The 26,596-nt window shown below is 37.1% G+C and overlaps 1 protein-coding gene across 1 annotated transcript in view; it reads right to left on the bottom strand.

The window, feature by feature from the left end:
- Window positions 1-1,664: 1,664 nt before the first annotated feature.
- The window catches only part of Cd53 (CD53 molecule), a 39,881-nt gene continuing 14,949 nt past the window's right edge, over window positions 1,665-26,596 (bottom strand). The window contains exons 2-8 of the mRNA XM_060392918.1: window positions 17,734-17,811; window positions 13,613-13,801; window positions 8,890-8,964; window positions 8,294-8,389; window positions 4,634-4,714; window positions 3,464-3,547; window positions 1,665-2,710 (exon numbers count right to left, since the gene is read on the bottom strand). Coding sequence (XP_060248901.1) covers window positions 2,639-2,710; window positions 3,464-3,547; window positions 4,634-4,714; window positions 8,294-8,389; window positions 8,890-8,964; window positions 13,613-13,801; window positions 17,734-17,796 — 660 coding nt within the window. The 5' untranslated portion in view covers window positions 17,797-17,811 and the 3' untranslated portion in view covers window positions 1,665-2,638. The remainder of the gene's footprint in view (window positions 2,711-3,463; window positions 3,548-4,633; window positions 4,715-8,293; window positions 8,390-8,889; window positions 8,965-13,612; window positions 13,802-17,733; window positions 17,812-26,596) is intronic.

The raw sequence follows: 26,596 nt of genomic DNA, 5'->3' as shown, positions 1-26,596 counted from the left end.
TAAAAAGGATTCATATGTTCAGCTCCCAATTCTAGGAAAGTAGCACAGCTACAGGACATTGAGTCAGCATGAGGAGGCTCTGGTTTTAGTTGTTGTCAGTAAAAACAAAGTTTAGCTCTCACTCAAATAAAACAGATAAGGGTGGTAGCTCATAACTGGAAAGAGTAATCATAAACCTTGAGAGATTAGAGAAATCTTTACATGAAGGGAAGGTTAGAAGTTATTCAAACAAAGGGAACTGTTAAAAATGTAACTGGTATAGAAAAGGTCTAATAAAGTCTAATAAAAGTTAATAAACATCATTGTAACAAAATCAGAATATAAAACTGTCAGGAGGTGAGGCATGAGGTTAAGAATGGCACATTTTTTGTAGGATGTGACAGGTAAAGTATCTGAATTCTATTTTCAAAACAAGTTAATGAAGAGTTTCATTTATAAAAATGTGTGATTAGATTTATGCTTTAGATATATAATTTGAGCTGTGTAGGAAATAGTGAAGATGGGGCCATTTATGGCTACTAAGACTACAAAAAAATGGACTATTGAAAGAATGTGGCAAGGATTAAGATGAGGAGATATATGATGTTGGTAATAGTTGGTAGTTGAATCCTTATAGCTTCATGACGGGTTATTTGGAATGAAGAACAAAATAGAGCTAAGAAGAAAGCTCAAGTACTAGGTAGAAAAACTCGCCAGGTAACAGCACCACTAAGAGTTTGAGCAAAGAAGAATACATGTCTCTTCTTTGTATGCCTCAGAAAATGCAACAGATATTTTCCCTATAGAGCCCCACTAAAATAACCTGTTTTTTTTTAAAGTCAGGTGAGAGATCCTACAGAAAATTTACAAAAGAAAAACCAATTTTTTTCTGTTCTTATGAGTTCTGTACATTAAGTATTATGTATTATATATGTTCTAATTTTCCATTTTATAGTTATACAAACAAGTATACAATCTTCTTTTCTTGACACAACAAACATGAGATGGTTAGCTATCTCTCATATGGCCAACAGATATCTCAGCTTCCTAGTAGTCATAACCTTTTGCAATCTTCTCCTGAATGGAAATTGAACTTTTGAACCAGATCTAAGAATAACTAATGGTAGCACTTCTGGTTGAGTTATACAAGTTCTGTGGCTTCTATTTTTGGATGTTACATCCCATTTTATGTCTTAACTATCTCATTATTCAGGAACTATCCATGTAAACATATGTGGGGCTATGATATGAGGCATGGTACAACCATATGAGAATATGACAGTGGATTCCTTTTCCACTGAGACTTGAGATGACCAAAGACATGGCTGACCACTTAAGCACCATTACACAAGAAACAAAAATCTATAATCAAGCTGCTTCCACATTCCTGATTACATAAGCCCATCAGATAATAAATGTTTGTCCTGAGTAAACATAGTGACATATACTTGTAATTTTAATATTCAGAAGGTAGAAGCAGGATAATCATGAGTTTAGTTCCAATTTGGGCTATTTAGCAAGTACCAAGACTTGGGCTGCATAGCAAATTCCTCTCATTAAATCAATCAATAAGTAAAACAGATGTATATAGGTTCTTAGCTACTACATGTTGAACTAATTTGTTAACACAGAAATAGCTATCTAATATATTGGCTTTCTAACAAATATCAGAAATGAGTCAATGGTTTGATGAATAGTCAAACTATTTTGTTTATTCACAGATTAAAATAGTACATTAAAAGAACCTTATTTGATAGTGAAATAACAACATAAACATGAAAATATCAGAAATGTGTCAAAGGTTTGATGAATAGTCATTATAAACTATTTTGTTTATTCACAAATTAAAATAGTACATTAAAAGAACCTTACTTAATAGTGAAATAAAAAACATGAATATGATTATTAGCTAACACACTGGAGCTATTAGTACTTCTGGGTTCTACAACTATGTTATTCAAAAGTTTTAAGACTGGCTGAATAAGGATAGGAATAATTAATTAGTCTTTGATAGATGTATGGATGGATGGATTGATGAATGGATGTAACAAAGTCATTTTAACAAAAAATTGAAATGTTTCCCTTCGATGAAATATCACTGCATCATTCCTATTACCAAGGCCTATGTTCAAAGGAAAACAGGGTATGTCAATTATCCAATAAGTCTGACTCTTGAATTTTCTTCATCTTGTCTCCTATGTGAAAATAGCATGATTTGAGGCTAAGGATTGATTTGACAATTGCTAACAATATAACATTTAAACTTGTACCTATCTTTTGAGAACTCACAGCTAACCTCAGGGGCTGGGCCAGTACTCTGATCTCAGGTCACTGGTACTGCAGATTCTCTTTGTCCCTCGTGTTAAAACACACACATGCACACACACACACACACACACACACACACAGGTAGGTTTCACGATCTTTAAGGGATATGGTTACTGCTATCAGTTGGTGAATGATTGTCTTCTGCTTTGAGATGGGAAGTGTATGAAAACTATTCTCTTCTCTAGATATGTATAAAACAGAGACCCAATCAAGGAAGACATAAGAGGAAGCCAAAATGCCCGTCAGGCAGGTAATTGTTTAGGGCCTCATGCTATGGGTGCTTTGGATTTTCAGAGTGAAATAAGTCTCTTAAGCAGACAGCAGTTGTAGGTCACAGACCTAAGGCCTGACTGGTTTTGTCAATCTGGCAATTCAGTGTCAATGCAAAGGACATCCCCAGCACCTGAGAAGAGAATTGAGAAAATGTGAAGTCTTCATATGAGAAAACATTTCTCCCACAGTTCCGGAGATTGGTAACACAGAAAAGCAAGATTTCCATCATATTGTGACAGTCTCTAAGCATCATTCCCACCTAAGGAATGTCTCTCTTTAAGCTTAAGGATAGCATTAGAGAGGAAATAGGGACCATAATAATATAATAGAAAATTAGAAGCTCTTAAAAATGTTCTTATGTTAATGTAGTCACGTTGTCCTTATTGAACAGTATAAGAAAAAAAAGTAAACTCTACCCAAGCCTTGTGTTTCCTTTGCTTTCTTCTTCCTTTTATTTCTTGACTAAGTCTTAAGTAATGTGTAATATGCCCAATACTTGGGTAGAAAACAGTGTTATGAATACCACAGCCACATATAAGCACGAAGCAAAAGTAATTATAATTTTCATCATCCTTTCCTTATTAACATAAAAGCTCAATTTTTCAAGTGAACTGTCTTATCATAATTACTTCCAGACCAACTACGTTAGTGACTAAAGTGGGATTCTGTTCATATCTCTAAGGGATGTGTTGATGATATATATTCCTAAAACATTTTCTGGGTGCTTTAAATTGAATTATTAATATAATCCTTTTTTCCTTGGCTAGACGAACAAATGAATAGTATGACATTTATTGCCTCATTCTACTTCCCTGGTACTGTTCTAAGACTGCAAGATTTAACACATTTAATTCTTACAGGGATCCTGGGATCAAGGTCTTACCTGTATCACACATACACAGATGGTAATGATTCCAATATATAAGAAGTTGGTGTGAAACCATGATTTTGCTTTATTATAGCAACCCTAGAGGAAAAAATATAGGCATGAATGACACAATTCATTTTGTAAACTTTATCAATAAGGTTATCTGGGATGGTAATTTGTATTTATTTAAAACAGTGACATATCAGATATTATGTTTTAATTTCCATTGCATGTTTAAAGAAACAGGCATAAAATAGAGAATATTAAATCAGAGACATTTCTACTAATATTATCAGTATACTGGCATGTAAGACAGAAGTCTTATCTCCTGAGTTAAACTAGCTCCCAAGAGGTAAGTCAGAAACACATGTCCTTATGTTCTGTGTTATGTTCAGCAACACTCAGTGCTGATCTAAGATTAACATATGGGACTATAGGTATTGGAATCTTTGGATCAAGTTACATATCAATATCTGCTCCAATAATCACTATTATAACCCTATAAAAATTCCAGAGTTGTTGACTGGTGGTTGCCATGGTTTCTTTTTTTCCCCTGTGGACCTCATATCTCTGTAAACTTCCAAACTTAGGAAAAGGTAACATGGGGTCAAGATCTTAGTGTACTTAGTTTACTTGTTTTACTGGATGATGATTCTTTTCTTCATGAAAAGTGTAGAGTGAGACACAAAATTAAGAGTGAAGGTGGCTTCTAAACACTCTTTTTCTCAAGCTGTCATTCCTCTGCTTATGTTTAACTCATCTCATAAAGGGAACAGATGCGCCATCTCCAAGAAGAGAAGACAAGCAGTTACCTAAAAAAGCCATTCTACCTTAATCCTGTAAATTACACTTTAAATACAAGGACTACCTTTTGTTCAAGATAAATATCTCTCTGAGCTATTTTTACACAAACTACCACACACACACACACACACACACACACACACACACTCACTTAATAGAGTAACAAATGTTCTTCACAATCTCTTAGCTAGATTAGCCTACTTAAAGATTTTGGAAGCTTCTATTGGGGGTTGTTTCCCTGCTCTTTGTTGTTGTTGTTGATGATAGTGTCCAAAGTTTGTTGTTTCTTGGTGGAAGGTTGAAGTTCTTTCTGGCATTGTTTCTGAAATAATTAAAAGTTTGAACAAGAAAGCCAAGCAGGAAAATTGCCAACGAAATTACCTGAATGTCTGCACCTGGTGGACAGGAAGATGGTGGACCACTGATCCAGTCACTTGAGCCATTTACACCACAACAGTGCAGCTGAAAGCCAAGTCCCCACAAGCATAATGATTAGAAATTCAACAGAAAAACGAAATAGAAACTGGACATTATATAAAAGGGTATGCTTATCATTCATATCTAACTCCAGAGAAGAAAAATCAGAATTGGTCTACAGCTACAGACTCTTTGGAATTAAATGTTCACATGAATGTTATACAATTTATTCACAGGAGACTTCTTCAAAGTATAGAGTACATGTTTGATTTATATATTTTACCTATCAAGTACTTCCTGCCCAGAGACCTTGTAACATAGAACTAAGTCTAACCACATTGATTCTTGACATTATTGAAAACAAGATAATTAGATACCTGCCTAGATGAGAAAACAGAAAGTAGCAGCTATTGTTGTTTTAAATATAGAAGAAACTTATCCAGCTAACCCATTCTTGGACATACAGCCAAAGGTCTCTATATCCTATGAAAGAAATAGTTGCTCATCCATATTTTTTTTGCTACACTATTCACAGTAGCCAGAAAATGGAAATAGCAAAAATACCCATCAACTGATGAATGGATATTGAAAATGTAGTATACTTATACAATGGAATATCATTTAGTTCTTAAGAAAAGTTAAATTAAGAAATTTGCAGGTAAATGAATGGAGGTACAAACAATCATCCAGAGTAAAGTAACCTAGACTCATTAAAAACAAACATCACATATTTTCTCTTTATACATGAATGCCATTTTTGAATGTTTATATTATTTGTTTAAATCGGAGTATTGATAGAAGCCAGGAAATTAATAAAAGGGACTAGAGATACTCTCAGGAGATAAATGGAATGGAGATATTTAAGTGGAGTTGGAGATAGGAGAGCAGGATAAGTAACATAATAATGGTAGGGCTAACTAACACTAAAGAGCTTTTAAAAGAGCCATATAGAAACATACTACCATAAAAATTTCCTTATATACACACACAAATGTAAATGGAGTTATCCTCTACCTGGACAATAATGCCCCTACTAGACCCCACAGACTAACAAATAAGCCTTTGTTGGAGTTGTTGGCCACTGAGTTCCTATAGCCACATAAATAGTACAAGCTATTGCTAATGACCTTGGTTACCCTCCAGAACATATGGCAATAACACCCTATTGCTGGAGCCACCACATATGTGAATCATGAAATAATGGAGAGATCAAGCTGTATTGATTTGGAAGCCTGATCCCTACTGGATAGATTTTATAGTGCTGGAAGAGTCTGTGCGAGTTATGGAAAAGAAAAGTAATCATAAATATTACAGAGTTGCGAGCCCTGAGAGCAATAATAATGAACATTCTAGCAAGATACTACTACTAGAGCTATCATGACACAAATGTCAGTGGTATAACCAATAACTTTCTGCATGGATTTAAAGCATATTGTTTAAATGGGACACTTGGCATCATTGGGGGGGGCAATTATCTGTGACTAGGTGGTTATAGGCCTTTGGGGAGAACCTACTAGTATTTTGCTAAATGGACATAATATTGAATCAATTTCTAGTGATTTATTACTGTACCTATAGATGAGTACATCACTGAATCATCATCAAGGAGGCTTCTATTTTTAGTAGATGGTGAGTAATATAGAGACCCACAACTGGTCAATATGCAAAGAATAAGAAAGTATGGGGTAATCAGCCCCAGAGTGGATATGTGTGGAAGAATGAGCAGAAAGAGGCAGAGGTGGTGGATGACTATATGGAAACTCACAGCATTCACAAAACCAGAACAAGTAGGAAGGGTAGATTGGGCAGAAGGTCCCATCCCTAGCTGGGGTTATTGGCAACTGATTGTTGCTGGAAGAAGGAAACCAGTTTTCCCTGAGTGTATAACCACTGGCAGGTAAACTACACCATAGGGCATGCCCCCACCCAAATATCTATAGGCAGCACTAACTGAACTCAGTGGGTTTATAAATAAAATGAGGACACAAATTTGGTTGAGTAGGGAATTGGGGGTATATCTGGGAAGAATTGAGGGATGAATATGACCAGAATACATTGTATGACATTCTTAACGGAATATTACTTTAAAAAAGAGAGGAGAAAGACTTCATCAGCTTTCTAGATTCACAGTACTGGAAAACAGGGTTCTTGACATCAAAATACCTATGGGAATAAACCAGATAGATACAGAAAGTGGTGGAATCTATAGGACAGTAATTTTTATATCACAATAGCAATTATTTTTTATTCATATACATATAACATTAAAAAGTGGGATACCGTTACAGAGTAAAGGAAGTTTTGAGACATCTTTTTCAGGTCTCGGTTTGTTCAAATCAGTTGAAAATGTTTGAGAAAATTAGAATAATTGGAATATAGACCGTTAATGACATTTGATGATTTATTTATTTGTGTGTGTGTATGTATGTATGTGAGAGACTCTATGTTCCCTACATTTATGCAAGAACATGTAGAAGCCATAAAAAGGCTTCAGATCCTTTGGAATTGCAGCTCCAGGAAGTTGTGGGCAGCCATGTATATTCTATAGCAAAACTCAGATCCTCTGGCAAAGCAAAAAATGCTGTTAACCCCTGAGCCAGACTCTGTAGTGATATTTAGTGGGTGAGATGATATAAGGTTCAGTATTTTATTTGCTTTAGAATATTCCAGAAATATGTTTAGGGGATTAAATGAAGTGACAGTGACAAAGATCAATATAAAGTTGATGACTTATATCAAGAGATTTATTTTCCTTTGTTTTGTTTTTCACTTTGTTGTGTGTCTGAAATTAAACAGGATGTCTAATCTAAATTTAAACAAACAAGTAATTTGAAATCTAGAGAGGTTTTGACGTTGCATGAAACAAACAAGTCCTCCCATTCTTGTTTTTATGTTATAATTTCCTATGTTGTTATTAGCTACTCCATATTAATCCATCATGGGTAATGATGATACTTTTTGAGACCTACGTCATGTCTTTGCAAGGTTCTCTAGCCCATATTTGTCCCCTAACCTTTTTTTTTCTTTTTTTTTCCTTTTGTTTTTTTTTCAAGGCAGGGTTTCTCTGTGTAACCTTGGCTGTCCTGGACTAGCTGTCCTGGACTTTGTAAACCAGACTGACCTTGAACGCATGGAGATCCACCTGCCTCAGACTCCCCTAGTGCTGGTGTCCCCTAACTTTCTAAGGCAAGAATGAAGAGTTGATATATGTTCATGGATAGAGAAGAAGAGTAGAGAATGTGACATTAGAGCAGTAGGTAAAAAAAATATATAATTTTTGTGACTTAGGAATTTAAAAGAGGTTTATTTTACTGCTATTTTAATAAAATTTTGAAAAATATGTTGACTACTCCAATATGATTCATTTAGGTCTTCTTTTCATCTTATTAGGCCTAAAGTAATGATATTATATGAGTTGGTAAAGAATGAAATAGAATATAGGAAAATTTGTACCAATTGAATTAACTCTTAAACTCTCCAGCCTGTGAGAGCAAAGACATTACTTTTGACTTCGGAACTGAAGATCTTTGAGTCTGAAGTTTTTAGGAAAGGGACACTGCTTTCTGAGGACTAAGTCTGGGAGTTCAGTCTGACTCATCTGAGCAAGAATTTTTATATACTTACATTTGACTGGATGAAGTCCCATGCCTTCATGGTACTGTTGTCTGTGTGATAATGTTGAATGCTGTCATTCAGTCCCTCAGCTACATGCGTGTTCAGCTGGGAAAATCATATTTCATCAAATAAGGCATAGTAAAAACAAGATGGATTAAAGACATAAGAGATTTCTAGTGGACCATATAGATCTCTCAAGGAGTCAAACCTAGGAAAGTAAGGTAAGGGAGGCTATATAGGAAGACAAGCTGAAGGTTTTATAGTATCAAAGGAAGATATACATAAATGGACTTTTATCCTTCCAGGATTATAGTTTCACAAAGAAAAGAAAAAGTACAACCAAAGCCAAGGTCATATCTTAGTGAGAAGACTGCCAGCTGCACAGAGAAAAGTAGGCAGGAAAAAGACAAACTTCATTTTCTCTCCATTTACCTTTCAAGGCATCATTCAAATACAATATTAATAACTTTCTCTCAACTACAATTAACCTCTCATCCTACCATTTAATTTGCATAACTTAATACTAATTTTGTTTTACTAACTTTTTATCCACTGTGTTCTCCATCTCAACAATAAGAGAACAGGCCATGTTCTTCATAACTTACCTTTTGTTCATACACAAAGAGCAGGATGGCTATGATCACCTCGGCAAGGAGAATAATCAGCAGCAGAACAAAGAACTGTGACAAAGCAGAGAAATGATCAAAACATTGATTCCATTTCTGATCTACCTCTCTCTCTGTCTGTCTGTCTTGGGAGCAAACATGTCTATACATGTGTGCATATGCATGCACGCACATTCTTACACATACTCATGTTCCTGCCTCCTCACAGCTTCCTAAGTCCTCTCTTGTTTTATGAGGGATATGTGTTCTTTTACTACAGCTGGACTCTAACAGGAAAATAAGCTATTCTCTAACTTTGCTCTGCATTGTTGAATCGATGTTTTGGCATCATCCTAGCAAAACATTTGAGCAAAACGAAAACAGAAAACTAATGCATTATTCCAATGAGTTCAGGTCCTGGTCCCATATGTCAGATCAAGTCTAGCTCAAGATAGATGGTAGAATATATCTGGGCACAGGGTCTTTTCTGAGACTGACATTCAACCAAGGACCATGTATGGATATAACCTAGAACCTCTGCTCAGATGTAGCCCGTGGTAGCTCAGTAACCAATTGGTTTCCTATAGTAAGAGGAACAAGGACTATTTCTAACAGGAACTCAATAGCTGGCTCTTTGACCTCTCCACCCACCAAGGGAGGAGCAGTCCTGTTAGGCCACAGAGGAGGACTTTGCAGCCAGTCCTGAAGACACCTGATAAAACAGGATCAGATGAATGGGGAGGAGGTCCCCCATCAGTGGACTTGGAAAGGGGCAGGGTGGAGATGAGGGAGGGAGGGAGGGATTGGGAGGGAATGAGGGAGCGGGATACAGCTGGGATATAGAGTTAATAAAATGTAACTGATAAAAAAATAAAATTAAAAAAAATATAAAAAAGTTATTAAAAATTTGATTGTAGATACTAAAAAAAAAGATAGATGGTAGATAATGAGTGAAGCTTGGGAGAACATCTGTACAGAAGAAGGAAAGAAGGACCCTAATCATAGTTCTAAGTCATTTTTTTCTCCAAATTTGGAATTTTAATCCCTGCATGACATTTATACGCACAAAACTTTCACAATTACATTTGTTCTTCATTTTTTTAATAAGCTTAAACATCAATTTTGACTGCTTAAATCATTTATCCTGTCTCTGATATCTCTTGTTGTTTGCTGTCTACCTGAGAACCATTTGATACTAAAAACATTATTATTATTACTACTACTACTATTATTATTATTATTATTATTATTGATTTTGGCCCTAGCTTAAGTGTTGATCTACAAGAGAAGATTGATTATATGACTTAAGAGAAAACCAGGATGGTTTCACATAAGAATAGAAGCATTGTTATACCCACCTCTGCCCTTAGTACAGGAGGAAAGGTGCATCATTTTTACTCCTATAACAGAGGCAAAATCTAAGCCTGACAGTACTCCTCAGGCTGGTTATTTGACAGAGAACTGCTGCAAATCTCTTCCATTTTTAGTATTCAAAGACTTCAGACAAGGTTCTTACCAAAATTGGGCCACTCCTACTATGAAGGCTACTTTGTGCATGAATTAAGAATGAATTCTATATCATTAGGAAAGGTCACTATGTTTGGAAAAACCTACTGATTTTTTTTATCAGTTAATTACTATGTGTCAGTCAGATCCTGAAGTGTATTCTTACATGAGACTTAGGCAGAAAAATAACTAATTTCAACCAGACATCAAGGAAAAATACATGCTGTGAAAGGACATGGCAATGACAAGGGTCATTACTGATAGTGTAAAATGGATATAACAGATAAATAATGTCTTCTGTGTAACCTTGGGATCCCAGTGAGAAACAAACTAATATCGGTTTATAAAAATCTAGGCTGATAAGAAATGCTATTATGGTTAGCTTTAATTATCAACTTAACAATCTAGAATCAACCAGCAATTTCTCATTAAACTGAGGAACTATCTAGGTTGCTCTGTGTGCATGTCTGTGGGGGACTGTTTTAATTGTAATAAAAGTGAGAAGATTAATCCATTAGCACCATTTCATGACCTGGACCCTGAACTGTGTAAGAGTAAAGAAAACTATGTGAGAACACACAGCAAGTAATCAAGTAGTCATGCATTTGTTCTCTACTCTTAAGTGGAGATGTAATGCTTTTAATTCCTGTTTTAACATTCATGCAATAATGAACTGTACTCCTTGTACTATTGAAGTAAAAAAATACCTTTCTCTTATAAGTATCTTCTTCCAGGTATTTTATCACAGCAACAGAAAGAAAACAAAATCAGAAATTGGTATGAAGGAAATGGGGCTGTTGCTATGATGAACCTGGTGATGTTATTTTTTTTTTTTTTTTTTTTTGAGGAATAAGGAAGATGTTGAAACTTTGATCTGGAAAGTCCCATGGAGTGATATAGGTAGAGCTTAGTGGGCTATTCTTGTGGATTGTTGAAAGGGTACTAAGAGTGGAGTTTCAGATCATGGACTTAGTCATTAACTGGACCAGAGAATATTCATGTGACATTTGGGCTAAGAATCTATGTGTGGTGTTCATGCTGGAGCAGAAAAAAGCTGATTTATTGGAGATTGGCACAATTAAAGTAAGCCTTCCGTGTTTCACTGGGTTAATACATTAAAGATAGGGGCCTTTTTCTTCAATGTGATATTTTGCCATTTGTACTATGTGTACCATTCAATGTGTACGGTTCATTCAGCGACTGAAAGAGCAGCTATGATTGTCAAAGAGATCAGTGCCACTGAAGTGAACTCCTTGTGTTTCATAGGAGTGAATTACACAGAAGCCAATACACTTTGGACCAATGAGAAAAGCTACATCTTGAGCTTGCAGCAGAACCTGGAAATGTAACAGTCATCCCTGTGGCACTAGTTTTGAAAGCAGTTATAAAGAGCAACTGAATATTGGAACTTTATGGTAGGGTCAGATTTTCTACAGAGAGGCCCTAAGAGGCCACTAGTGTACTTGATACCTCAGTTACAATGGAGAACCCAGACACTAGAAATGCAAACATTTACAAAGGAAAAGCTACAGCTTTAGAGTTGAGCTGGCTTGCTTCCAGGAGAAATTCTGTATTGCTACCAGCAACATAACTGGAAGGGTGGAACTATCCAAATTGTTTGGAGCCCAGAATACAAGGCCCAGCCTCTAGACACTGGAGCTTCAAGATTGGGTATATACACTACTGATTTTTTTTTCTGTTGGTTTTTGAGATTGTACTAAAATTACATCATTTCCCCTTCCAGTTTTTTCTCCAAACTCTCCCTCATACCTCTTCTTATTCTTTTTCAAATTCATAGTTTTTTTTAATAATTGTGTTTTTTTCAGTTTCTTTTTATTTATTATTGTTTATATTAATTACAGTTTATTTACTTTGTATCCCAGCTGTAGCCCCCTCCTTGATTCCCTCCCAATCCCACCTCCCTCCCTCATCTCCTTCCTGCCCCTCTCCAAGTCCACTGATGGGGGGGGTCCTCCTCCCCTTTCATCTGATCCTAGCTTATCAGGTCTCTTCAGGGCTGGCTACAATGTCCTCTTCTGTGGCCTAGCAAGGCTACTCCTCCCTCGAAGGGGGGAGATGGTCAAAGAGCCAGCCTTTGAGTTCATATCTGAGACAGTCCCTGTTCCCCTAACTAAGGAACCCACTTGGATACTGAGCTGCGATGGGCTATGTCTGGGTAGGGGTTCTAGGTTATATCCATGCATTATCCTTGGTTGAAGAATCATTCTCAGAAAAGAACCCTGTGCCTAGATATATTTGGTCCTTGTGGAGCTCCTGTCCTCTCCAGGTCATACTACCTCCCCCTTCTTTCATTTGATTCCCTGCACTCTGGCCAAGGTTTGGTTATGAGTTACAGCATCTGTTTTGATACACTGCTAGGTATAATCTTTCAGGGGCCCTCTGTGGTAGGCTCCTGTCCTGTTACTTGTTTTCTCCTACAATTGTTGATATATTCCTAAATAAAACCTGATGGTTGTTTATATTTGTTTATTTGTTTTGGCATGGTTGTTTTTACCCCATGTTTCTTCTCTCTCAGAAGAACAATGTTTATATATGTAACTTTTTATTCTACAAGAACTTACAGTTAAAAGACCTTGAACTTTGAAGTCTTGGAAATTTTGTAATACTGGAATTGGACTATATTTTATAATCTGATATTAACATGAAGCATCTGTGACAAGGGATAGAAAGTTATATCTCAAAGTCATGTGTGTGTGTTAAATGATGGGATGGACTGTATTGGTTAGTTTTTATTATAAACTTAACACAACCTAAAATCAACTGGAAAAAAAATTTACTTGGGAAATTATTTAGGTCACCTTGGCCTGTGGGGATATCTGGGATGGGTTGTATGAGAGGGCCCAACCCATTGTGGGTGCATTATTTTATAGGCTGCCATCTGAGTTGCAAAAAATGGAGAAAAGAATAAGCAAACCAGAAATCTGTGTTTATTGTTCCTTTTATTTTCAAGACAGAGTTTTAACATTGGTTGTCCTATAACTTGCTGTGTAGACCAGGATGGCCTTAGACTCAGAGATCTGCCTGCCTCTGCTTCCTGAATGCTAGGACTAAAGGTGTGTGCCACCACTACCTACCTATCTCTCTATGCTCTTAATTGTGATATGACCCAAAAGTAATCTACCATTAAGCATATTGCTCTGAAACTGAGACAACATTTACCTCAACTCAGAAGATCACAGCTACTGCAAGGACTCACCGACATAAGCAGACACTTATTCTCCTTGATTGAGCCCATGCAGCCCAAGAAGGCAACTACCATGATAATGGAGCCCACGATGACAAGAACATTGCCAAGTGTCAGGAAGGGGAGGTTACGGAACAGAACTCCATAGGTGTTTTGGACCAGGAGGTAAATACCAAATCCCAAAATGCAACAGCCACAGACCTAGAAGGAAGAATTTCAGAGCATTCTAAGGTTAATGTTGTTTCTAAGTATTTCCACATTTATATTCTAACCTTCTTGAGATCAGAATCACCTGTTTTTGTTGACTCAAGACTCACAAGGTCATCTCTTTATTCAGTTCCCCACTATCATAATAGAAAGGAAATACCAGCTTCTTTATATGCAGTCACATACATATATTTTACCACACATTTCCAGATACCAAGGAAAGGTCATCTTTATGAGGGACTTAATACCTTCACTGTACAGAAGCTTAACTTAATACTTCAGATGTTCTCTTTTCTGTTCAGTTGTCTACACATGTCCTTTCCTTTGGAGAATATGACCATGTAGAAGAGTTGCTCTGTTTGAAGAAAGTCATCTTAATCGGAAGACTATGAAACAAACTAAACTCCTAAAAATATTCTTATGAACACAAGTACTGATTCCTCTTATATATGAAAATCAGTTGCTAAAGTCAATACAGTGAAATCTCCTTGGACATCTCTTTTTTTGTTGTTCTTGGTGACAGAGTTTCTCTTTCTCACTTTGTCTGTCCTGGACTCACTTTGTAGACCAGGCTAACCTCAAACTCACAAAGATCCTCATGCCTCTGCCTCCCCAAGTGCTGGGATTACAAGCGTGTGCCACGACACCCACCTGGACATCTCTTTTTTGTGATAAACTACCAAACATGTACATCTGTGTGCCTGTAAACATTACATTTTTATTGATCTGTATTAATTATACAAAATGTTTCACTGTATATTTCTACACATAGAACATGTAATGTACTTTGATACTATTAACTGCTCTACTAATCTTATCTGCTTTTTTCTTTTAATTTTCTGCCTTTTCATTTCTAATAGTCCTTCTTTTAGTTAAACACTTTTCTTATTTTTCTTAGTTTCCACATAATCAGGAGATTTAATAGTTTTCTATGTGGGGCTGACTTATTTCACTCAAAGTAACCTTAACTTTCATATACTTTTTGAGTAATTTCATTCTTTCTGATGGCTAAGAAAAAAAGCTCTGTTCTGTACATATACCACATTCCTTTATACATTCATCTCTGGATGGATATCTAGTCTGCATAAACAATATAGGTGTTGTTAATTGTGTTGTGAAAGCATGGATATGTAACTATTTTGGAGTAAGTTGTATGATTCTTTTGGAAACAAAATGAAAAATAAAATGGCTACATCATATGGAAGTCCAAAAAAAGAAAACCAACAAAGAATAAAAGAACAACAACAACAACAAAAAATCCAATCAACAAATGAACAATGGAAACAAGCAGACTGTTTTAGAAGAATGAAGTGGAATCAATCAAGAAAATTGTCCATTTTATTTAGATTTTCAAATATTATGGCATATAGGCTTTTGAAGTAAGACCTAATGATTGTTTGGATTTCCTCAGTGTCTGTTGTTATGTCCCCCTTTTCATTTCTTATTTTGTTGACCAACTGTTGGATCAATGGAATCGAATAGAAGATCCTGAAATGAACCCACACACTTATAAACACCTGATCTTTGACAAAGATGCCAAAACCATACAATGGAAAAAAAAAGATAGCATCTTCAACAAATGGTGCTGGTACAACTGGATGTCTACATGGAGAAAAATGCAAATAGATACATACTTATCACCCTGCACAAAATTAAAGTCCAAGTGGATCAAAGACTTTGATATAAAACCAAACAGACTAAACCTGTTAGAAGAAAAATTGGGGAAGAGCCTGGAACTCATTGGCATAGGAGACAACTTCCTGAACAGAACACCAACAGCACAGGCTCTAAGATCAACAATCAATAAGTGCGACCTCACTAAACTGAAAAGCTTCCGTAAAGCAAAGGACACTGTTGTCAGAACAAAACAGCAACCTACAGACTGGGAAAGGATGTTCCCCAAACCTACATTTGACAGAGGACTAATATCCAATATATACAAAGAACTGAAGAAGTTAAACAGCAACAAATCAAGTAACCCAATTAAAAAGTGGAGTACAGAGTTAAACAGATAATTCTCAATAGAGGAATATTGAATGGCAGAGAAACACTTAAAGAAATGCTCAACATCCTTAGTCATCAGGGAAATGCAAATCAAAATGACCCTGATGTTTCACCTTACACCCATCAGAATGGCTAAGATCAAAGACTCAAGTGACAACACGTGCTGGAGAGGTTGTGGAGAAAGGGGAACCCTCCACTGCTGGTGGGAAGTAAACTTGTACAAGCACTTTGGAAATCAATTTGGCACTTTCTCAGACAATTAGGAATAGTGCTTCCTCAAGATCCAGCTATCCCACTCCTAGGCATATATGCTCTAGTACACAACAAGGACATTTGCTCAACCATGTTTATAGCAGATTTATTCATAATAGCCAGAAGCTGGAAACAACCTATTTGAGGAATGGATACAGAAATTGTGGTACATTTACACAATGGAATACTACTCAGCAATTTAAATAAGGAAATCATGAAATTTTCATGCAAATGGTGGAAACTGGAAAAGATCATCTTGAGTTTGAGGTATCCCAGAAACAAAAAGACACACAGGGTATGTACTCATTCATAAGTGTCTATTAGACATATAATATAGGATAAACATACTGAAATCTGTACACCTAAAGAAACTAATCAAGAAGGAGGACTCTGGGTAAGATGCTCAATCCTCATCCAGAAAGGCAAAGAAGATGGATATCAGAAGAGGGAGAAAACAGGAAACAGGACAGGAGCTTACCACAGAGGGCCTCTGAAAGTTTCTACCCTGCAGGGTATCAAAGCAGATGTTGAGACTCACAGCCAAACTTTGGGCAGAGTGCAAGGAATCTTGTGAAAGAAGTGGGAAATAGTAAGACCTGGAAAAGAAAGGAACTCCACAAGGATAACCAAAAAAGAACCAAAAAGTCTGGGCACAAGGATCTTTTCTGAGACTGATACCCCAACCAAGGACTGTTCATGGAGATAACCTAGAAGCCCTGCACAGATGTTGCCCATGGCAGTTCGGTGTCCAATTGGGTTTCATAGTAATGGGAATAGGGACTGTCTCTGACATGAACTGATTGGCCTGTTCTTTGGTCACCTCCCCCTCAGGGGGGTGTAGCCTTACCAGGCCACAGAGGAATATAATGCAACAACTCCTGATAAGACCTGATAGACTGGGATCAGAAGAAAGGGGAGGAAGACCTCTCTCTCCTATCAGGCTAGGGGAGGGGTACGGGTGGGTTGGGCAGAAGGAAGGGAGTTGGTTTGGGAGGAGATGAGGGAGGGAGCTACAGGTGGGATACAAAGTAAATAAACTAATTAATAACAAAAAAGAAAAAGAAAAAGAAAAAAGAATGAAGTGAAAATGGCCAATAGATATATGAAAAAAGTATTCAACATCTCTAGCTACATCAAAACTACATGGAGAGTCCATTTAATTTCATCAGAATGACTGTTCAAAAAAAAAAAACAATCAACAACAAATGCTCACTAAGATGACAGAAGAAATGACCCTTTAACATTGTTGGTGAAAGTCTGAATTACCCTAGATACAGCAGAAACCATCAGCATGGAAGTACTTTTAAAAAATAAGAAATTGAACTTCCACATGAATTCTATGGTCAATGTTCTTCAATGCAGTTGGGGACAAGGAGAGCGTAGAATTTAACACCCAAACTGTAGCCCATTCCTGACTAACAGATGCCATCTATTTGGGCTATCCTAAAGCCCCCTAGAGAATTGGTACCATTTACTGTACTGATAGCTAATGATTTTATAGGCTTATAGTATGACAGAATGGCAATAAGGGAAGAAATTATTACTCATTTGTACCTAGGTGAAATGTTCTGGATATTACCTAATCATGCACAGTTCACATTTGAGAAGAAAAAACAACTTAGGTGTAATAGAGGGGTGTTATTTCAGACATGTTCAAAGGAGATACTTACCCAAAAGAGCAAATTAAAGATAAAGAGAACATATTTCAGCAGTTTCAGGCTGCTCATGCCCATTCTGGGATAATATGCCTTTAAAAACAAAAGGAAGAAATAATTTTTTAAAAAGGATTTGACATTGTAAGGTAGCACTACAGACTCTAAAATGCAAGTGTGTAGGGCTGAAAGATCATCATCACCACCTTTTGTTTAAACTACATCTGTTCTCTGGAAATCCCTGCCTTCATTTTTTTTTTTTAACTTAAAGCCAGCGTTGAAAAACCATTATCTGCAACTCTGAATGTTACTCCAACTCAGTAAGCAAAGTTTGGTATTAGAGAAAGCCCCATGACCCAATAATAGAGCCATTCTACAGTGGCATAGACTAGGCCAGTGCTTTTTGGTCCTACGTGACATTAGTGAATAATGTCTGGTTGCTCAACAACCTTTGAGACCAAGATTGGCGACAATATGCAGACTAGAAGGCCTGACTAGTCTTGATCAGCCAATTCTTTAACTGTCTGGAGATTCATTACGTACTAAATTTGTTGTTGTTGTTTGGTTGGTTGGTTGGTTTTGTAACTGTATTTTTTTTTTTTCAATGCAGTTTATTCAGGAACATTGAACAATCCTCGGACCCCGGGGAAAGCCAGCCCACAGCTTAAATAGCCTCTGGGTAGCCAACCCAGGCGTGCCACGGGGGCAATGCAGATAGGTCCACATACATGGAAGCAAGCCAGATCCTCGGCCTTAGCCAAATGTGGAGTTGTTCGTGACAGAGAGCACTCACCATCGGGAAGGTGGAAGGCGGAAACCAGCTCCATCTTTAAGGCATAACATTCCGCAGCTCTCTACAGTTCCCCCTTTTTGTTTTAGATGCATCAGGCAAGAGTAGAGGTCTGATCTCTGATATTAGAAATAAATTGGGACTTTGTACAGATGTTCATTTAGGTGTCATCCACCCAAAGAGCATCGGACCCGTCCGATACCTTTTTCTCAGAGGCGGGACCTGGGGCATCAACCCGCATGCAATCAGACATGCTCTTCTCTGGGTCCAAAGCGGCTGACCCTGAGTGCAGTGCTTAGCCTCGCATCCTGAGCGTATCATTTTAGCTTTTTATGGTATCCAACCATGCTTGGGGAGAATGTTTCTGTCTTTCCTTTCCTTCCTCCAAACCTTCTCATACACTCTTCCCCACTCTCCTTTAAAATCATGACCTCTTTTTTCATCATTTGTTATTGAATTGTCTGGAAGGCCTCTCCATATGAAAGTGGGAGGGAATATACATATGCCTTATTTGTCCTTTACGTACAATCATATATATTTCTATTCTAGATATGACCATGACTAAGTATTAGACATCTTTCAGTCGATGTCAATGTTGTAGCAGAAATGAAGCATACAAATATATAATGAGGAAGTTAAAAAAGACCACAATATGAGCACAGTCTTTTAAATGTTTGGGCTATTCACACCAACTCAAGCAGCAGGGAAGCCTTCCTAGCCTTTGTAAATTTTATAAACTCTCAAGGCAGGAAAGTGGCCAGGCCTCCATCTGAGGAGCTATGGCCAGGCCCTGCCACCAGACTTTCCTAATGGCCATAACCTTCAATGGCTATAATGTCATTCCCAGCCACAAGGCAGGAGAGTGACCAGGCCCCACCCTACAAGAAAAATCTCACCAATACCTGAACAGAGAAACCCACTAATCCCTGAGCTTGCCACAGAAACCCATGAACAGGAAAACCCACCAACCTTTGAACAGGAAAACCTGTCAATACCTAAGCCCATCCCCTTTGCTGTCCCCAGCTCCAGACTTGAAATCCCACCAATCCTCACCCTGGAAATCCTCACCCTGGAAAGTTCTGCCCCCTCCCCAAGAAACCCTATATAATGCCTATGTCTGCTCAGTTCCTTGCTGTTTCTCACCTGAGCAGAAGCAGCTGCCCTCCTCAATTTTTCCCTCCTAATAAATCTCTTCCTTGAGGTTCATTGTGGGGTGTGACTTTGTAGTATTCCTTGGCTTCTGACTGCCAGAATAAATTTCCCTTCAAAGCTACTACACTTACAAAACAAAGATATCATTATTTTAGCAAGGACACCAACTGTGTGATTGTGTATGATATATGTAAGCTGTATATGCATATATGTATGTGTGAAAATCAGAGGAGTATGTTAGTTGTCCAGCTCCATCATACTCTGATTTATGTCCTTAGGATGATCAACACATGGATGGTGAAGAGGGAAAGAAACAGAAAGGAGAGGGATAGAGAGAGAGAAAGAGTGAGTGGGAAAGAGAATGGGAAGGAAGAGAGAAAGGGGGAGGAAAAGGAAAAAGAAAAAGAATTATACCTAGGCAATGTCCATCTAGATAAACTAGGGTAATCTCTCATTTGAAGACAAGAATATGATGGCACATGCCTATAACCCCAGTGCTAGGGATGCTTAGGCAGGAGGATTACAATTATGAGGTCATCCAACGTTTCATAATGAGTTTTTGCATATATGTGCAAACTAGGCTGCTAAAGATAAAACTGCATTGTCAGAAATAAAAATAAATGGGGTTGTATTATTAATGAAAATGTAGATATTACATAGGAAAAATTAATAAATTTAAGGTAGCAAGGAAAATATCCAAAAAGGAGAGACAACAAAAGATTTAAAAATAGAGTATTTCCAAATGAAGGAGCAATGTTGAGTATCATAATTCCTATGTAATGGAGTCCCCAGAGAAGGAAAGAGAGAGAAATACTTGAAGAATTAATATCTGTAATTAATTCTGAACTATATTAAAATAATTTACTTATGTGACAAAGAAGCTCAATTAAATACAAATATAAGAAAATTGTATTTTAACAAAACCAAGAGAAGGGAAGCGCACACACACTACACACAAACACACACTCTATCACCAACAACATTAAAATAAAAGGAATTAACAATCATTGGTCATTAATATCTCTCAACATCAATGGAATCAATTCCCAAATATAAAGACACAGGCTAACAGAATGGATGCAAAAACAGGATCCATCATTCTGTTGAATACAACAAACACGCCTCAGCAACAAGCATAGACATTATCTCTGAGCAAAGTTATAGAAAAGGTTTTCCAAGCAAGTATACCTAAGAAGTAGGCTGAGGTAGCCATTCTAGTATCTAATAAAATAGGCTTTCACCCAAACATGGGGAATGACACCTCAGTCTCATCAAAGAAAAAATCCACCAAGAGGACATCAGAATCCTGAACATCTATGCCCCCCAAAAAAGGGCACCTGCATTCATAAGGGAAACATTATTAAAGCTTAATTCACACATTGATGATAATACATTAGTAGTGGGAGACTTCAACAGCCCACTCTCATGAATGGAAAGATTATCGAGACAGAAGCGAAATGGAGAAATAATGAAACTAACAAACATCATGAGCCAAATGAACGTAACAGATATCTACAGAACATTTTGCCTGAACACAAAAGAATGTATTTTCTCAGAACCTCAGGGAACCTTCTACAAAACTGATCATATGTTCAGTCACAAAGCAAACCTCAACAGATACAAGAAAACTGAAATAACTGCCTGTATCTTATCAGGCCACCAAGGATTAAAACTAGATTTCAACAAAAAAAAGAAAGAAGGAAAGAAAGAAAGAAAGAAAGAAAGAAAGAAAGAAAGAAAGAAAGAAAGAAAGAAAGAAAGAAAGAAAGAGCAAGAAAAGAAACAAGAGAAAAACCTACAAACTCATGGAAACTTAACAATTCCTTACTTAATGACCATTGGGGTAAGGAAGAAATAAACAAAGAAATTAAAGACTTTGTGAAATTCAATGGAAATGAAGGCACAAAATACCCAAACAATAGGAAACATTGAAAGTCGTGCTAAGAAGTTCATAGCACTAAGTGCCTTCATAATAAAATTGAAGCAATTTAAAAGCATGCCTAAAAGCTCTAGAACAAAAAGAAGCAAACATGTTCCAGAGGAGTAGTTGTTGAGAATTCTCTGTTTATCTCTATACCCATTTTTAATTGGATTATTTATTTGTTACTGTTTAACTTCTTGAGATCTTTATATATTCTAGATATTAGCCCTCTGTCAGATATAGGGTTGGAAAAGACCCTTTCCTAGTCTGTAGGCTGTCATTTTGTTCTGATGACAGTGTCCTTTTCTTTACAGAATTTTTTTAGTTTGGGGAGGTCCCATTTATGGATTGCTGAGCTTAGAGCCTGTGCTGTTGGTGTTCTGTTCAGGAAGTTGTCTCCTGTGCCAATAAGTTCAAGGTTCTTCCCCACTTTTTCTTCTAACAGATTTAGTGTGTCTGGTTTTATGTTGAGGTCTTTGATCCACTTGAACTTTACTTTAGTGCAGGGTGATAAATATGAATCTATTTGAATTTTTCTACATAGAGACATTCAGTTAGACCAACCATTTGTTGAAGATACTATTTTTTTTTCCATTGTAAGGTTTTGGCTTCTTTGTCAAAACTCAAGTAGCTGTAGGTGTATGGGTTTATTTCTGGGTCTGGAAGATGTGCCACCATACAACAAGGACATTTGCTCAACTATGTTCAGAGCAGCTTTATTCATAATAGCCAGAATCTGGAAACAACCTAGATGTCTCTCGACCAAGGAATGGATACATAAAGTGTGGTACATTTACATAATGAAATACTACTCAGCAATTAAAAACAAAACAAAAAATCATGAGATTTGCAGGCAAATGGATGGAACTAGAAAAAAATCATCCTGAATGAGGTAACCCAGAAGCTGAAAGACACACATGGTATATATTCGCTTATAAGTGGATATTAGCCATATAACATAGGATAAAAATACAAAAATCTATAGTTGTAAAGAAGCTAAACAAGGAGGACCCTAGGGAAGAGGCTGAAACCTCACTCAGAAAGGCAAACAGAATAGACATCAGAAGGAAAAGAAGATAGGGAACAGGAAAGGAGCCTTCCACAGGGGGTCTCTGAAAGACTCAACCCATCAGGGTATGAAAGGAGATATGGAGATACATAGCTAAACTTTGGGCAGAGGGCAGGGAACCTTATGGAAAAAGGGGATATAGAAAGACCTGGAAGAGACAGGAGTTCCACAAGAAGACCAACAGAGCCAAAAAAAAAAATATCTGTGCCCAGGCAGCCATGAAGAGACCGATACTCCAACCAAGGACCATTCATGGAAAGGACCTAGACCCCTGCTCAGAGGAAACCCATAGAATACTCAGTTTCCAAGTGGGTTCCCTAGAAAGGGGATCAGGAGATGTCTCTGATATGAACTCAGTGGCCTGAACTTAAGCTCCTCTCTTAGGTCCATCCTTCCAGATAGGTACACTTCCACTCACACTCCTGTGCTTGCACATGTGCCTGCGATCTTCCTCCCTTAGCTGCATCTGAAACACTAACACCCACTCTTTCATCTTCCTGAAGAATATGTCAGACTCCAGAGACAGATGGACCCATCCTGCAATACAGATTCCAAGAACAAACAGTGAAGGCTACAGCTCATCAGATGTCTAGAGGCCAGCATAAGAACACATCCAACAAAAATCAGGACATTATGGCTTCACCAGCAACCTCCAAAATCAATGGATATTTTAAATTCATTGGAAATACAGGAAAATGACTTTAAAGCTATGCTTATCCAGTTATTAGAGGCACATAAAGATGAAATGAACAAAGCTCTCAAAGAAATACAGGTAATATAGCCAGACAAATAGAGGCACATAAATAGGAAAACAAAAAAATTAGATGCTGTCATGGAAAGACAAGAATCCACATTCAAACAGATGGAGGAAATGGTGCAAGAAATGAAAGCAGAATTAGAATCAATAAAGAAAACATAAACAGAGAAAACCCTGGAGCTGGAGAACTTAGAGAAAAGATCAGGAACCACAAAGTTAAGCATTACCAACAGAATACAAGAGATAGAGACTCTAAAATCAGAAGGACCTGGGCAGATGTTGTTCTCTTGTTCTGCCTCTCTTAAGAGACTCTTAAGAGACCATAGATACTAACCCAGACTACTATCACCATAGATGGATAAGATATTTCTACAATACAATTTTAAACTACACACAAATGCACATGACAACACACATAATCATGTGCACACACACACACACACACACACACACACACACAAAACCTAGCTTTACAGAAGGTGCTAGTGAAAAACTCAAACCTAAGAAGGTTAACTACATGCATGAAAACACAGGAAATACTCAACATAAAAATATTGCAAAATCAAAAGAAGGAATGTATGTGTATGTGTATGCATGCCATACACATGATTACACACAGAGAATAACAACAAAACAGCAGGAATCAATAATCATTACTCACTGATATCTTTCAGTATCAATGACCTCAGTTACCAAACAAAAAGACACAGACTAACAGAATGGATGCTAAATCAGGATCCATCCTTTTGTTGAATTCAGGAAATACATCTTGACATCAAGGATAGACAACACCTCAGAGTGAAGGGATACCAAGAAATGGACCTAAAGTGCAAGCTGGTGTAGCTATTTTAATATCTAGCAAAATAGACTTTAAACAAAATCTAACCAAAAGAGAAAGAAAAGGAAGCTACCTATTCATCGAAGGAAAACCAAGATGACATTACAATTCTTAACATCTGTGCCCCAAACACAAGGGTACCCAAGTTTGTAAAAGAAACACTATTACCACTTAAGTCACATACTGACCCTCATACATTGATAGTGGGAAACTTCAGGACTCTTTTCTCAACAATGGACAGGACATCCAGACAAAAACTAAACAGAGAAATACTGGAGCTAAAATACATCATGGACCCATCACATAATTACAGAGCATTTCATCTGAACACAAAAGAATATAACTTCTTCTCTGCATCTCATGAAATTTTCTCCAAAATTGACCACATTCAAACACAAAGCAAGTCTCAACATATACAAGAAAATTGAAATAACTTCCTGTATCCTATTAGAAAACCACATTAAAGCTAGATTAAAGCTAGATATCATCAACAACAAAAACAACATAAAGGTCATGGAAACTCATGGAAACTGAACAATATTCTACTGAATAAAAAAACATGTTGAGACAGAAATATCTAAATACACAACATCAGAAATGAAAAGAGAGGCAGAACAAGAGACACCAAGGAAATATCATACAGATATTCTTTAAAAACCTGTACTTCATCCAATTAGAAATCTTCATATTAATAAAAGGATAATTGACTGGGTGTTGGTGGCACATGACTTTAATCCTAGCACTAGAGGCAGAGGCAGACAGATCTTTATGAGTTCGAGACCATCCTGCTCTACAATTGAGTTCTAAGACAACCAGGGCTGTTACACAAGAAAACAAAAATTTAATTAAATGAAAGAGGATAATTTTCTCAATAGATACCACTTACAAAATCAAGACCAGAAATAATTTTAGCAGACCCATAACAACTAATGAAAACAGGAAGCAAGGCTAAAGCCAAAAGACTCTAGTCAACAGGGTATTGAAGCAGATGCTGGGACTCCTATCCAAACTTTGGGCAGAGTGCAGGGAATCTTATGAAAGAAAGGGGAGATGAAAGAGCTGGAGGGGATATGAGCTCCACAAAGAAAACAACAGAACCAAAGGGGAAAAAAAAACTAGGCACAGGGGTGTTTTCTGAGACTGATAGTCCAATCAAGGATCATGCATGGGGATAACCTAGAACTCCTGTCCAGATGTAGCCCGTGGCAGTTCAATCTCCAAGTGGGTTCCATCATTTGGGGCATGGGGGCTGTCTCTGACATGAACTCAATGGCTGGCTCTTTGATCAACTCCACCTGAGGGGGAAGCAGCCTAATCTGCATGTCTCTTAACAGAAGACTAGAAAAAGAAAATGTGGTACACTTATAAAATGGATTGTTGAAAATTATATAATGAAATTGACAGCTGTTTTTTAAAATGATGTCATGAATTTTACAGGCAAATGGATGAAACTAAATAAAAAATATTCTGAATGAGTTAGCCCAGACCCAGAAATATAAATTTGGTATATATTCACATATATGTAAATAATAACCTAACTACAAGTCATAGACCCAGAGAGGTTATATAAAGAGGGGACTTGGGGGAGTAGGGGGTGGTGGTGAATGGATCTCCCTGGGAGGGAAAAATAGAATAGATTTTACTTTCAGACTGGTGGTGAGGAGACAGGATGAAGGAATCAGGTTGCAGGAGAGATAGGGTAGAGGGAAAAAGTAGAAGGGTGGAATTATGGGGTTTTAAGGGGTAGTACAGAAACAGTACAGTGTAAACGTTTTGGAATATATGAAAGTGATCCTAATGAGTACTCCCAGTAATGGAAAATATAATGCCTCAACTGGCCATCTCTTGTTACCAGGCAATGATTCCAGTGGTGAGACTTGGTTACATTCAATTGAGTTATTGGCCAAAGTGGTCCATTGAAATATCCAAACAACCCAGGCAATTGATAATATAGAGTTGCTCTTTGTAAACGTACAGTGTGACCCCATTGCTGAGGTAACACCCTCATAATTTTTTTAGCATAGTCTGGCTGGAGTACACATGGAGTTTTCACGACTACTTTCTAGTCTCTTTAATTAAGAAGGTATTCTTCAGGCTACCAAAAGAGAAATGTGAACACCAGCACAGCCATAAAAACCCTGACTTAAAATCTGTCTTACCTGCAAAATATGCTAGGGCAATGGTGGCACAGAACTTGTGCGAATAACCAACCAACAGTTTTATTTGACTTAAGTCCTACTCCATAAGAGGGAACCCATAATTGTCACTGCTTAGGTAACCAAGAACCAGAGACTGAATAGCCCAGAGACCTATGGTCAAAGCAAACACTACTAGACTAAAAATATATAAATAAA

Source organism: Meriones unguiculatus, chromosome 10 (assembly GCF_030254825.1).
Source record: "Meriones unguiculatus strain TT.TT164.6M chromosome 10, Bangor_MerUng_6.1, whole genome shotgun sequence".
Classification (NCBI taxonomy): domain Eukaryota; kingdom Metazoa; phylum Chordata; class Mammalia; order Rodentia; family Muridae; genus Meriones; species Meriones unguiculatus.
Note: the sequence above shows the minus strand (reverse complement) of the source record. Positions and strands in the feature narration are given on the sequence as shown.